Source organism: Xenopus laevis, chromosome 8S (assembly GCF_017654675.1).
Source record: "Xenopus laevis strain J_2021 chromosome 8S, Xenopus_laevis_v10.1, whole genome shotgun sequence".
Taxonomy (NCBI): domain Eukaryota; kingdom Metazoa; phylum Chordata; class Amphibia; order Anura; family Pipidae; genus Xenopus; species Xenopus laevis.
The window spans coordinates 67,041,665-67,057,120 of NC_054386.1; the positions used below are offsets into that span (position 1 = coordinate 67,041,665).

The 15,456-nt window shown below is 38.9% G+C and overlaps 1 protein-coding gene across 1 annotated transcript in view; it reads right to left on the minus strand.

Annotated features, from left to right (window-relative positions):
- Positions 1 to 13,664, minus strand: part of rnf128.S (ring finger protein 128 S homeolog) — an 88,197-nt gene extending 74,533 nt beyond the window's left edge. Inside the window, exon 1 of the mRNA XM_018233025.2 lies at positions 13,238 to 13,664. Within this exon, the coding sequence (XP_018088514.1) occupies positions 13,238 to 13,664 (427 nt within the window). The remainder of the gene's footprint in view (positions 1 to 13,237) is intronic.
- Positions 13,665 to 15,456: the final 1,792 nt, after the last annotated feature.

Sequence of the window (15,456 nt, forward strand, 5' to 3'; positions counted from 1 at the left end):
CACTTTCCATCATAGAAGGTGGCTAAACCATATACCCAAGGGATACTTGAAAAGATGGGATTATCCGATAGCAAATATAACTAGAAAAGAGTCATGATCATGATAAACCCTTTGGGGCAAATTCACTAAGATTCGTAGTTGCGCCAGCGTCTGCTTCGCCGCACTTTGCCAGGTGTATTTTCGCCAGCGCTACGCAAATCCACTAAAATCCGAAGTTGCGCTCAGGGGAAGCGTAATGTTGCGCAGTTGCACTAGCGTTAATTCACCAAGCAAAGCGAAGTTACGCTAGCGATGCTTAATTTGCATACGGCGCCAAATTGACGTTACAATGGAGGTATATGTAGCATCACTACACAAGCCTGGGAAACCTTCAAAATAGCAAATAAAATTTTTATTTTGCCCTACACATGTGCCCACTATATAGTTAAGGTGCCATGAGTTAGGAAATGTAGGGGGGAAGGAGGGTAGCCCCAAAAAATTTTTCAATCTTTTTCAGCCTATCGCCCATAAAAAAAGAAAAAACGCCAGCGTTTTTTGGGACTTAGAAAAATGTTTAACTTTTTTTGAAGCAATCCCTGTCTACTCTATTGCACTTCACCTGGTCTGAGGTGGCGAAGGAAGTCTGGCGTAAAAGGTAACGTTCAGAAAAATTTGAGCGTCAGTGAATTTGCATAGTTACGTCCGTTGCGCAAATTCGCCAGGCGTAAGGGTGCGAAGTAACACTAGCGAATTTATGCCAGTGTCCGTTAGTGAATCGGCAAATTAACGAAAATGCGCTACGCCAGCGAATTAACGCAAATTTTTTTGACACTAAACAGATCTCATTGCTATTCTACTTGGACAGCTGTAACCAATGCTCCCTCTGCAGCTGTGTGAATGGTTAATCTGGGGGATACAAATAAATGATTTGTTTGTTGTAACTCTGCCAGCCATTTCACACATTGCGGCGAATTTTTACGTTTCGCCGCAAGCAATTTAATTGGCGAAACTGCTGCGAAAATTCGCCCATGAAAAATCCTTTGACTTTAATGCATTTGGACCAAATAGTCACGCGTATAAAAATTTACACTCGTGTCAAAATTGACGCGCGTCAAAACTATTTTCACACCATTGACTTCAATGCATTTCACAATTTTTTTGCGCACAGATTCGCCCATCACAAATTTTTTTAAAAAACTTTTACGTTGAGCAACTTTTGCTCGTCAAATTTAGTTTTACATTGCATAATAAATATGCCCCCAAGTGTATGGTTAAACTTCCGCTTCTTCTTATCCCGAGACATTTATGTTTTATATAAAAATCTGTTTAAAAATAGTAGTAAATCTACTTTGCTTTGCTTTGCTTTGTGGTGTCCCAGGGATAGAAAAATAATAGGTAGTAAGTTTTCGGACAACTCCACCTTCTCTTATATCCTTTTTCCTGCTTTTAAATCGGATTGAGTTGCTGGTTAATTCTTTTTATCGCTAATTAATTGGTTCAATAATTAATTTTCACGGTTTACAAAGTCCCTGGATGGACTAATGCACTTGCACTTTAAATATTCAAAATTAATTTATTTAACACCAATGCACTTTAAGTAATCAATTGTAAAAGAATGAAATAATGGCAGAAATATATTGATTAAGTCTGTCTTTTATAACTATTTAATGAATTAGCACGGAAGTAGCACCTTAATGTAATTTAACAATTTTAATCAGATAATTTATTTATTCCAAGCAATTGAGTTAATCACAAACTGTTTATTAATTTTGCACAATTAATTACAAGTATCAGCAAGTGGATGTATTTGAATTTTAGAAGTGAACCATCGAATTATCAGTCAGAAGAGGGGTTTTTCTTTTCTTATGACATAAGAAAAGTTTATTTTGTTCAACTAACAATAAAAGAGAGTTTAGGATTACAGTAGAACTCCGATCATACATTTTTCATGGTACCAGAAAAATATGGCGCAAAATCCGGGAAAATGTTAAATCAGGGAAATATATTATACATTGTATATTGGTGGGTACAGGTCTAAAGTGAGGAAAAACTCATCATTTCAGGGGGATGTAAAATTGAGGTTCAAATGTATTTATATATATATTATATATATATTTCATAGAAGGACAAAACAGCAGTTTGAAAGCTATCACTCAATTTGGTTTTAATTAGCAAGTGACCCTCCTTTCACTACATCAAAAAAGCTGTTTTTCTGTAATCCTGCGGTATTGGTCTAAACACACAATACATATTGAAATTCCTGTGTTTTCCAAGGGTTTGTTACGATTGGTATCCCAAACTCAGAACAAACCCCAAAGTCCCGGTCACGGCTCAGCCTTCTGCCTTTAACAACCACCTTTCACTTCGAGAGAAGCCCTCCACTACTCGGGTGCCGCCAGGTTTTAATATGAGAGGACCAGGGGGAAGAGTTCTGGGCAGGCAAGTGAACCGCACATTATACAAAAATGGAGAACAAGGAGCGTAGTCGGGGTCACAGGCCGGGTCAATACCAAACAGGCAGAGCGTACAGATTCAGGAAACAAGAGCATGTCGGGTCACAGGCCAGGTCAATATCAAAGGAGCTGAGCAGTACCGTAGCAGAAGACGAGAGCGTAGTCAGTAAACAGGCCGGTCAATAACAATAAGCAGCGCAAATACGGAATCCAGAAGAATGGTCTAATACAGGCAGAGGTCAGGACAGGCAGCAAGACAGGACTTGGTCAGGAACAGACAGGGTCAAAACAATAATTACACATAGAAATCACATCAGGAACTACAAATAGACCTTTTATTTTGGGCAATGAAAACTACAGAAAGAGCCCTTTGAATTTCTCGCCACCGATAACTTCACATTCTGCACTTTCCTGATAAATCCAGATATAGCCGTGTGTGTAACCCGGAAGAATAGCGCATTTACTGGGATTGTGCAGGAGGATACAGGCGCGGCTGTAGACCGATATTTGGCCAGTTATTGATTGACGAGGCCTATTGGAGGGCGGATGTGTGGATCTTATAGTGTATGGCCACCTTTACGCCCGGTTCAAACAAGCTGTTGACATTAAGATGATATTGATGCTACACATACATATCTTGTGAGCTGCTGTTACCGGTAAGCTTTATCCTCCAGTTCATCCATAATATTCAGTGGGTTTGGTCTCTGTTACAAGAATACTCCTGGCAACTGGATATTGTGAGTGTACATAGCAGCAGCACAAACACAGAATGGAAGGGTGTGCCTAGTGAGGCTTCAGGCTATAGCAGTGTTATATAAACATTGTGATAACTATTAGAATTTCCATGGCAGAAGAAGGGATTCCTGAGAAGGTAGATCTTCACAGAAACTTTAAGGATGTTTCATCACATGCAAATGAGGGTAATGCAGGGTTAGAAACAGTGGCATAACTACCGGGGAGGAGGGGGTGCGATGGAACCCGGGCCCGCTGTAGACTGCGCCACAGCAAACGCGGGAAGGAAACCGCACAGGGGAAGGGGGCCCAGTGTACATCCTGGAAGGGGGTGGTTACTGGTTAGAAAAAAACATTAAATAAGTCCTTGTTCGTGTGACCAAAAGTCACATGATTTTAAGGGTTCAGATTAGGGTTCGGCCAAATCGGAATCCTCCTGAAAAATGCTAGAATTTGACTGTATCTCATCCTAATCTGGAATTTGGTGCATCTGTAAATAAAATGACAAAAGCATAGAAAAGGTCAGTCAAGTTTGTGAATAGTTTGTATGGGCCATAAATATGTCTCTGAGAGCTCTACTTGAATAGTTCTGCTTTGCTGAATAAGATATTCTATTTATGAGCATAATGCATTTGGTTACATGGGTGAAACCAGGAGAATAATGTATTGTGACATGTATAGTGACAGAAGGGACCAGTGGGACAGGCAGAATTGTACATTAGTAAAAACAAACCAAATTGTGTTTTAATTATTTTCCCATGGGCATAAGGTCACCCACAAAGTACTCAAAGCTCTACTTTAGTCAGACGCTTCTGTCTTGTATGTTGTCGAAGAATACATTTGATAATTTTTTACAGTTATTTTAGGTTGAAAATAACAGAAAGGTTATCTAAACTTGTCAGCTTTGTGGCATCTGCTCAGTCCGATAGATTTGATCTGACAGTACGCTCTAATCACCAATCATCTTGCCTTGTGATTTGTGTTCTACAAAATCGGTATACAAACTTTGGGCTAAATAAGAATAAAAAACAAAGTTATTTTCAGTTCTTGTTATTAACCCTAGAGCCATACAGCTGCCAAGCCAGTTTACAGCTTTTTGTGCCCGACACCCAAAGAAGTAAAATGAAGGATTGCGTTTTACATGTTTCCCTCAAGTCATACAGTAATTACTGTAGCTTGGCCATGCATGGTATTCAGGAGGAATCAGTCAATTCCTCAGTACCAGAGCATATTTTGCATTTTAAAAATAAGACAGGGATAATAGTTTGCTGTGCTTTACCCTTTGGTACAAATTATCACAAACCTCCAATATTTTAAAAATTTACTTTGTTAGAGAAACATTTAGGGCGTTATTTGCTAAAATCAGAAAATTTCTCACTGTTTTCTTAATACCAATTTGACCAAACTCCCGTGCACATTTTCGCTGTATTTATGAATAGATTTACTCTAAAAAATTTGGTGTGGGAAAAGACTCGATAAAATCGTGAACAAATCCGAATTCTATAACTATTTCAGATTTGTCGCCCAAAAATTTAAATATTTTGGGATTATCTCTCAAAAACCACAATTTCTTTAGGTTATTGTACGCAATCCAGCCCAGATCATGATATCTTCCAGTTGTAAAAGGGACATCTGCCATTGACTTCTACATGAACTCAGCAGGTTTGAGATGGAGTACTTTTTTTTGTCTTGGGGTTTCATAAATCTTATAATTTTTTTGATTTCCGATTCTCCCGAAAAAACTGTGTTTTCACCTATAAAACTCAGACCAGGAAAAAGGACTTTAATAAATAGCCCCCATAGACTTTTGACTAGTAATGGAAAAATATTGGTCATAACTGAAATATAACTATTTGCAGCACTCATTTTTCACCCCCTGTATTTATCCAAATTGTGCATTACAAGAACTAAGGTGCAATTGCAAATTTGCACATTTCTGGATATGGCAACAGTTGGCATATACATTTTATAAAGCAATACAACAAAAACAAGTCTGATATATTGTACAAGCATTATACACTAGACAAATGTTTCATTCTATTGAGGTTATTATTGTTACCTTTAGTCCTTCAGACTCGTCAATATACTAATAGAATGACTTTAAGGTGGTTAATTACTAAAATCTAAATCTAAAAGCTGCAAATTTCTCACCATTTTCTTAAAACCACTTTGCCAAACTCTCATGCAGATTTTTACCGTATTAATCAATAAATTAACTTGAAAAATTCTAGCGAAAACTTGATAAAATCGTGGAAAATCAGAATCGTATAATTTTTTCAGATTTGATATTGAAAACCCAGATTTTTTTGGATTATTGCCCGAAAACCATGAATTATTCAGATTATTGTGCGAAACCTAGTACAGATCATGATATCTTCCAATTGTAAATTGGACATCTGCCATTGACTTCTACATGACCTCGGTAGGTTTGAGATGGAGTACTTTTTTATTCAAACTTTTAGCAGCATCGGAGTTTAATAAATCATGAAAAAGTTTTTTTTCCTCTGAAAAATTGTGTTTTCCCCTTTGAAAAACTTTCGACTTTAATAAATAACCCCTAAATGTACAACCTTATTTTTATAAACAGTTTTATCAGCATCCCTCTTTTTACTAGCAGAAATTTCAAATGTTTTAAGTGGGATTTCCTCTCCTATAGTTTGAAAATGTAAATTAGAATTTATAGTTAAGGTACAGCAACTATAACTTCGGCAAGGGAAATGTCATATTCTTGATGTTTCTGTAAATGAGGAATCTTTGTGATGAGGCAATTAAACTGGACAAATGCGACCATGGTGATTTTTAGATAATGGGTCTTAGTTGCTATCTGTTAATAATGTAATGTGCCTCAGTATAGGCAGGATATTGAGTCTAGATGTCTATTGAACTTGTCCTGCTAGATACATACTGTACATACCTATTGTACTAATTACTATTTTATTATAGATTATGTTGAGGCAAAGGTACATCTAAGGCTTCTGCAGAAAATGTGTCTTCAGAGAACCTTATGCATCCTGAATTAAGAGAAATATTGTAGATACTGTATGTAGAAGATATCTTGATAGGAAATGCCATTTCTTCCAGAATTCACTAAAAAAAATTCTCTAAGAGTGAAATTAATTTGCTTGATGTAAATATTAAAATAATTAATGGCAGATTAATTACTACTAAGCACTGAAAATCAATTATCATGAACCATCTCTTATACACAAGCAGCAATCCACAAAGGCCATTGTATGCAAGTGAATAAATAGCCTCTATTGAGAATCAAAGATCAAATTAGTCACTAGTGAGTTAACAGAGCAATTCAGTGACCATAGCTGCAGTGTTTAATAAGAAAAAAAAAGACTTACGATCATAAAACTGTCTTTACAAATAAGTTTGTACATTTAGGGGTTATTTATTAAAGCAAATTAATAAGTCACTCCAATCAAAACTATAAGTTAACAAGAGACATAGGATCACTTTTGTGATAATTGATTAAGCATGATAAGGAAAGTAATAGTGTAAAAAAAGTATTTCTATATTCTGGCTCCTTCTACAGACAGCAACTATTGCTTGTCCTTTAATAACTTCCACCAATTTTGCATATAAAAATATAGAAAAAGCAGTTTGTTTTATCTCCAGCTGACTTACCTAGTATAAGGGCTTTCATACTTAAAGAAACACAAATATATAGTTTCTTTTGTCTAAGCTCATCAATAAAAGGTCATGAATATACTGCACATCATTCATCTATAGGAGGGGAATCTTACATAAGGCTATGACCAGATGATACGGATTCTCCGTAAGTAGATAATTTCAGGACACTCACTCACTTTCCTTGTGAGCCACTGGAGGCTGTTAGGGCTGGTTCTGATCTGTTCATCTATATGTTCCTGACTCTACCTGTTCCCAGTCTGTCTCCACCCATCTCTTTACCCTTATGTGTTTCCCATCTCTGTTTATAACCCCCAGGGCTTGGTCATTGTGTACTTCCCTGCGAGACTGGCCGTCCTGTGTTCCAAGCTCCTGTGTTCCTGATCCCTACATTTGTGGAGGAGGTATTGACCTAGGCCTTTTCTTACTATGATTCTTGCTTGCCATTTTCTCTTCACTCCTGACCCGTGTTCCTTCCAACTGCTGCGGATTCCCCGGTTCAGACCTTGGCCAATTACCGACTACGATTCCTGTTTGCCGTTTTTTCTCATCATTGCCTGTACTTTTGTTGGCACCTTTTTCTATCAAAGGTGCCAACTTTATTAAACCTCAAGACTCTGTCCTGCCATCTACGGGTATACCCCAGGCTTCCCACCTTACTTGTTACCTCTCTGCAGTGTCAGAGCGTTAAAGATAATTTGCTTCCTGGCTGCTCTCCTACTTTTCTGCCGGCAGGTTGAATTTTGTTTTGAATTACAAAATGTCACAGTTCAGCACCAAAATTTGCCACATCTGCCTGCACCCGAGCCACCCATAATTCAGAGCTTTCTGGATAATTGGTTCCCTGATGAAGTACTAATTGTTCTTCTAATATCTCTTGAGGCAGTGCGCCTAAGTCAAGTTTTATCATCCCTTGTTGGTCGAGAGAGATGGACTGTAACACTAGTGTTTTACTATATTGCAGTACAGAAACTGCATATTTTAATACTGCTCTTTATAAGTATTTATTAATTCTAATATATATTATCAACTAAGGTTAGCAAATTATATTCCTTAGGTGGGTACCGACACATTAGCGGATCCATCTAAGGTTATGATGCCTCTAAGTATATGATTATGATATATTTTTTCATTTTTTTTTCTCCTTTTTTCCCTTTTTATTTCTCCAGGCTTTAAGTGCTGAATTATTCTTCGATTGCAGCTAAGGTACTGTAGACCCTACAGAGACCCTAGACCTAGTTGCAATAATGTTACTCCTATTTAAATACTACTTAGCTGAACAGTTCTTGTAATAAACATATTGGGGTATATTTATCAAAGTAGTGAAGTTAGAGATCTCCATAGTCAGCGAAAGCGAAATTCCACCTCTCTCTATTCATTTCTATGACATTTTGAAAGGCATATTTATCGAAGGGTGAAAAAATTATTGTTTTGCCCCAAAAAGCCAGACCAGAGTTTAGTAAATAACCCCCTAAGTCATTATTTGGCTAGGTTGCTATCAAAAGAATGGATCATGTGACTCCTGGGTCACAAAGCTGCTGTGCCTATTAACGCAGTGGAAACCCCGGAATTATATTCAGGGCATTAACTCTAAGGCAGTTATATACTAAAATCTGAAAATTTCTCTCTATTTTCTTAAAACCACTTCAACCAAATTCCTGTGTACATTTTTACCGTATTTATCAGTAAATTAACTTGTAAAAATATGGTGCGGGAAAAGATAAAATCGTAAAAAAACATCCAAATTGTATGATTTCTTTTCGATTTGCCACCCGCATACTCAGATTTTTTTGGATTATCGGCCAAAAACCACAAATTATACTGATTATTGTATGAACCCCAGTGCAGATCATGATATCTTGTATTGTAATTGTAAACGAGACATCTGCCATTGACTTCTACATGACCTCGGCAGGTTTGAGATGGAGTACTTTTTTTAGTCTGACTTTTAGCAGCATCAGGGTTTAATAAATCATGAAAAATTCAAGTTTTTTTCCCTTCGAAAAAAAATGAGTCTTTAATAAATTATCCCCTAACTCCCCTGCAACAATAGCTGTATTTGCACGATTCATCAGACAGACTGGATGGGCACAATTGAGCTTGGTGCAAATACTTTGGTGCAAGTACCTATAGTTAATGGTGTCAAAAGCAACTATTGCATCCATTTTTGAGCATCCACAAATGCTGCTGTGTTTATCAATTCAAAAAATAGAAAAATGTGTTGTTCAAATGTATGGACTATATTGTATGTTGGTCAAGGACCAGCCGCTATCCATAGTAAATATAGATATTAATCAGGATGGTTGGGCAACCATACACATACTGAAAATCATATGAAATAGTTATTGCTGGTACATGTATGTCCACTTTAAAGGAGAAGGAAACCCCCAGGGCGCTAAACCCCTCCCCTGTGCTGCCCCCCCTCCCTCCTCCCCCCTGGCCTACCTGTCCCCCTGGGCAAATGCCCCTAACTTTTTACTCACCCCTCTGCGCAGGTCCTGTCCACGGAGTACGCAGTCGCCATCTTCTCCCACGCGCGTCTTCTTCCTGCTCTGATCGGCGTTTTCTGGCGCATGCGCAGTAGGAACAGGTACCGGTACGGCTCTACTGCGCATGCGCCGAATGTCACGAAGTTTTCCGATTTCACTTCGTGACATTCGGCGCATGCGCAGTAGAGCCGTACCGGTACCTGTTCCTACTGCGCATGCGCCAGAAAACGCCGATCAGAGCAGGAAGAAGACGCGCATGGGAGAAGATGGCGACTGCGTACTCCGTGGACAGGACCTGCGCAGAGGGGTGAGTAAAAAGTTAGGGGCATTTGCCCAGGGGGACAGGTAGGCCAGGGGGGAGGAGGGAGGGGGGCAGCACAGGGGAGGGGGGGAGGGGTTTAGCGCCCTGGGGGTTTCCTTCTCCTTTAAAGGTTCACCTCCACTTTACGTTTTGGTATGTTAGAGAATTTCCTGTTTCTAGCCAATTTCCTTATACTATGTACTAAAGTCCTGCTAAATTGCTTCCTACATCAGTGCGTATAAATATCACTGTGGAACTAAACAATTGAAATTCAAAGCCTGCAAAGTCCAGCAGCTACCTTTTCCTCCTCAGTAACTGTACAGTAGTGATGGGCGAATTTATTCAGCAGGCATAGTTTTGCATAGAATTTTTGCGTTTCGCTGCCCGCGAATGTTTTCGCAAAACTGTGGCAAAAATTTGCTGCAACAAAAAAGAACTGTTGTGCGTCAAAATTGGCGCGTACATAAAAATGTACTTGTTTCAAAATGATTTGGACGCCCATTGACTTTAATGCATTTGGACAAAATAGTCGCATGTATAAAATTTGTCACTCGTAAAAATTTCGCTCATGAATTTTTCGGCGAAGCGAAACTTTATAGATTCGCCCATCACTACTGTACAATACTAAATATTTACCCTTCGATTTCCAGGTATAGCCCTGATTAGTGGAATTGATAGAGAAGAAAATGAGGAAATGCCTCCCCAGTTTTTGAGTAATACTATAATGAACTAAAATAATGTATAGTGTGACAAGCTGGCTGCCTGTACACATAATTTGGGGAAATTAGCTATGGTAGGCAGTTAATCAGAGGATCAGGAGCATAAAGACAGGGACACGGCGTCTTCAAGCAAAACACAGGTTTATTCATAAGACTTTTTCCAACACAAAGTCACTGAGACACAGTTCACTAGCGTTTTAACAGCACACATTCAAACTTTTCCCCCACACTGAGGTTCTCACCATACAGGTTGGCTTCCACACTCTAGAATATTCAGGCTTCTCACTAAGCTCCTTTTATTCTCCCATCCTGGGATATCAGCTCACCAGCTTTAGGCTTGGCTCACCTTCTGGCAGCACGTCAATCACTTTAGACTCAATCTCAATAACCTGGTAATGTCTCCCTCTGCTCCTTGCAGGGACAGGCAGCACCCACAATCCCTCTGGGAGTTCTTAACACAAGACAGGTAACCTTCCTGTTTGGTGTTACTCAGATAGACCTTCCTAAAACTTAACTATGATTAAATACCTTTCCACAGGACAGCCTTCCTGTGGAAATTGAGCTCCAACATGCGAACTGGACCACTGGAATGGATTGCCTGTTTCTCCCTGTCGTTTCCAGGGCCAGCTAACAAAATCCTTCAAACAGAGAGACCATTCTCTGTTTAGTCATATATCCCTTGCAGCTTCCAACTCTTACAGGGGAGACATTAAAGGCAAAAAAAACACCCTTTTACCCTTCTCTAGGGTCATTCTACCACAATATACATACAAAAAATTTCAATATATTTTAGTATAAGACTCAATTGTGATCGTCCTACCACAGACTGCCTTTAAATCTAACCATACATAGAAGGAGCTGCTCATTGTGCCAAGTTGGTTCAATCTTTTGGTCAGTGTCTTTATCACCTGGGCAGACGACTAATAAAAGTAATTCAATAACGTAACAGAGGAATGCCTTTAGTAATCCAATTAAGTCTTGATCTCAACCTAACTGAGAACCTGTAGCTTTATATGAAAAGTAAGGTGCAGAAATGCCATTTAAGTAACCTAAACAAAAAATGGCAGTAACAAGCAGTCCCAAACAGTGTACAAAGCAGTTATATATGTCTCCCAAATAGGTTTGCCACCTTTTCCTAAATGTATTACCGGCTGGTGGTTGGCGGGAACAAAAAGGGGTGGGGCATGATGTCAAAAGGGGCGGGCCATGATGCAAAAGGGGGTGGGACCGCAGCGCAGGGATTTCAGGCCGGAATTCAGTTATGTTTTACAGGGGATTGGGGGCGGGCCAAGGGGTCTTTTTAAGGGTATTACAAATTTACCGTTCCCGGCTAGGCCGGTAAAATACAGGCCGGGTGGCAACCCTACTTTCAAACCACTTAAATGTAATATTGCTATAAAAGCTGGTTCAACAAAATCATAAGAACATTTTTTAAAATAATAAGTGCTGAATTTGAGCAATGCCACATTAAACCTTTTTTTTGGTTTCAGTGCTTAAAAATAAAATGATGACACAAATCATACAATTTCAGTATAGTTTTACCCAGTTTTAGCTGATATTCCATTTCTTTATACAAGCTAGGCTTGTGTTGCTATACCGAGGAACCATTGCTTTGTACTATTGTGCCAATAAGTGCCAGGAGGTATTGGGGGCTAGTGTGAGATTGACATAAAGGCGGTTTCAGTATATGTTTATCAGTAGGTGATCAGTAGATCTCAAGACACTGTCAACAAACAGCTTGTCTAAATCATCCTCCTGTTTCATGCTTTTAATTTAGATATTTATTTTATTAAGGTTACATAAAAAAATAGTTGTTTGATAATAATATGAATATACATTTTCTCATAAATCAATATTTAAGTAATTCTCAATGTCATTTTCCATGGAATAGAATGCTAACAATGCTTTTATGGATGTAGATCACAATGGAACTTGAAATCGGCAGTTTGGCACGCACTCAGCAGGACTCCAGGCAGCGGTAAAATTCACTTTACTTTATTACACAAACATATATCGTCCTAACGCGTTTCGTGTGCTAACACATTATCATAGGCATCCTAAAAGGGATGCCTATAATGCCTATAATAGGGATGCCTATGATTACGTGTGTTAGCACACGAAACGTGTTAGGACGATACATGTATTTTAGTAGATCACAATGGGACAACATCACGACAAGTAGACCTGGCATTAGTAAAGTATGGGTACTCCTGATTTATACCAATGGTAGATATTCAGGGCTGCTGTTTAGTACACACTTGATACCATTGCTCTCAGTGGCGTAACTACCAGGGGAGCAGGGGGTGCCATTGGGCCAGGGCCCGAACCCGCTCAGGGCCCCCCGGCAGCTTGCGCGCCATTCTGTTCTAAGGGAAATGCGGCCGTACAGAGGGGGCGGGGCCCGGCTGCACGTCCCGTGCCAGGGCCCGCCCCCCTCTAGTTACGTCTCTGATTGCTCTGAGAGGGTTCGCGGTGACTTCGGTTATCCTAGGTCTGAACAAGAAGTAAATGGTATATAATATATACTAATATTTTCCCCTGGGACCAGTATGGGAAGTTTGAAGATTTTTGAAAATGCTGTATGTGGAATATTTTTCTTAACCAGTGAATAAAACAATGTAAATGATTCCTTTTGTGTAAAAAATAAATACTAGATTAACACAGCACATCTTCTTAAATGGAATTAAATGTTTATTTAATAAGTACTTGCCAGCACACACTGTGCAGTGAGTTCATTTCCATTTACTAAACTGCTATAAACAAAGACCCTGACAATTCCAGGTCAGCGAGCTGTCTCTCAACACTTGCATAAGGCAGACTATAGAAAAACAATAGCAATCTCAAATCTCACATATTTTAGGGTATCATTACTGTACGCACAAAGCAGACAGATAAATAGCAACTTTAAAATAGTTAATAAGCGCTTACCATAATGCACCATGGGAATGGTCTGATTTCCATAGATGGAAGGAGTGTTGTATATCACCACAGCACTTGCACCATGTTTGGTAGCCTGAATAATTTTGTCTGAAAATGTACAGTTTCCTCTCTCTATCAGTGCAATCCAAGGTGTAGAAGTGACAGAAAATTGAGTATTTAAGTCACAAGCTTGGAGATTTGGAGAGAGTGGAAGTCCCACCACCCCCTCCGCACTCTTCAGGGGCGAGTTTAGTCCATACAGGCCACACTCACAGTACTTGGATATTGTGCTGTTCAGCTGTATACTGAAATAGGATAGGTTCAGATAAGCATTTGCCTCATAGGTATTTGTAGATCTCACATCTGTTAAAAGACTCAGTCTCAGTAGCCAAGGAAAGTAAGTGTATAACTCCCTTCTCATTGTTTTTTTTTTCATTAAAAACAACACAGAGGCACAATAATTCCCACAGGCTGAAGAAACAGACTACGTCCTGTATAATCCTCCTGTGCTGCTTCTCGTTTCAGCTCTAGAAAGGTAACTGACACCAGTACAAGCAACATAAGCCTTGTAGGCGTCAGCTCCATTTCACCTGCCTGCCTCAAATAAACCCTTGACCAGTATAACAAGTACAGAGTATTTTCAAAGTAAACAGCAGTCCTTTAATTTACACAAAGTGTGCTCTTCACAAGCTTTTGTGTGCATAAATTTGCCTTCAAAGGGAACGTTATATATTATAGTTTTAATTCACATACTATACTATATACTGTACATATATAACTACCAAATTAATTGGATTTAAAGGTTTATATTTCTATTGTACTGCTTTCATATACTACCACAGTGCTGTGTTCAACTGGTTTAACTGGTATGTATGTATACCTTTATCAAAGATCCAAATGTGGATCGAAAAGTTGGAATGCACAGCGGAATAAATAATCACTAATAAGAGATGACGGTGTGCTGATCTTCTTAACAAGTATGTATATAATTCAGATTAAGCACCCACTATATGTGAAACGGATCAGAGTGCGGATACACACCTGAACTGTGTATATATATATATATATATATATATATATATATATATATATATATATATATATATATATATATATATATATATATATATATATATATATGTAGGGACCTATAGGATATCCTATCCCTATAGCGTTAATCCCCTACCTTTTGTATGTAGTTCTCTTTTCCCTTGTTATTGGGCCAAGCCCTTCTAACTGGTAAAGTGTAACACCCTTACCTATTGGACAAAGAGTGTAATGACACTCCCCTGCCACACTGCTATATAGTGTTGTGCAGGGAGTGGCCTCTTCCTCTTTGGCTCCTGGTGCTGCTGCTAGGTGAATCCCCATTGAGCCTGGGATCACCATAGGCCCCAGTAAGCATTTAACCCAGAGGGACCTGACACCTTTGGTGCTAAGTCGGGGACCATGTAACCCCGTGAACGAGGAACAGCTAATATAGTAAGATCTTGTTATAGACTCTCTAGGAGAGTCACTCCAACGAGGATTGTAGGAGGAAGTAGCTTCCCACAAGGCCTGTTTGCCTTTAGAGCAGGGAACTCAGTTGATAGGCATCTAGGTTAGCAAAGGACTAACTGTACCCTACCTGATCGATCCCGATCCCCTCACTTGCAACGTCGGTTAAACTGGGAATTGATGTACACCTATCTGCAATATCCTTTGGGAGTCGCATCTGTCTGACTGTGAGCCTTGTATTGTCCAAAGTGATTCAATCTGCTGTGTCCTATACATCTTTGTAAGTAAACCTGTGGTCATTTGCCTCTGGCATAATAAATCTGTGCTCTAAAATCCTCCTGGCATCCATTATTCTATTTTTACACTTATATGCCTGTGAGTTGTAGTTCAACTACAGTGTAAAGGGGAAGCTTCCATTTGGCGAAGGCTCTGCCCTGGGTGTAGATTCGCAATGTAACCCATGCTCACTACTTAGGGGGACACCCTTAACTCCTAATTGGCAGGATAGGCCAAGAAAGCGTTACATATATATAAACTGGAAGGTATATATACCTTTATCAAAGATCCAAATGTGGATTGAGACGTTGGAATGCACAGTGGAATAAAAAATCACTAATAGGAGATGTTGTGCTGATCTTCACACACACACAGTATATATATATATATATATATATATATATATATATATATATATATATATATATATATATATATATATATATATATATATA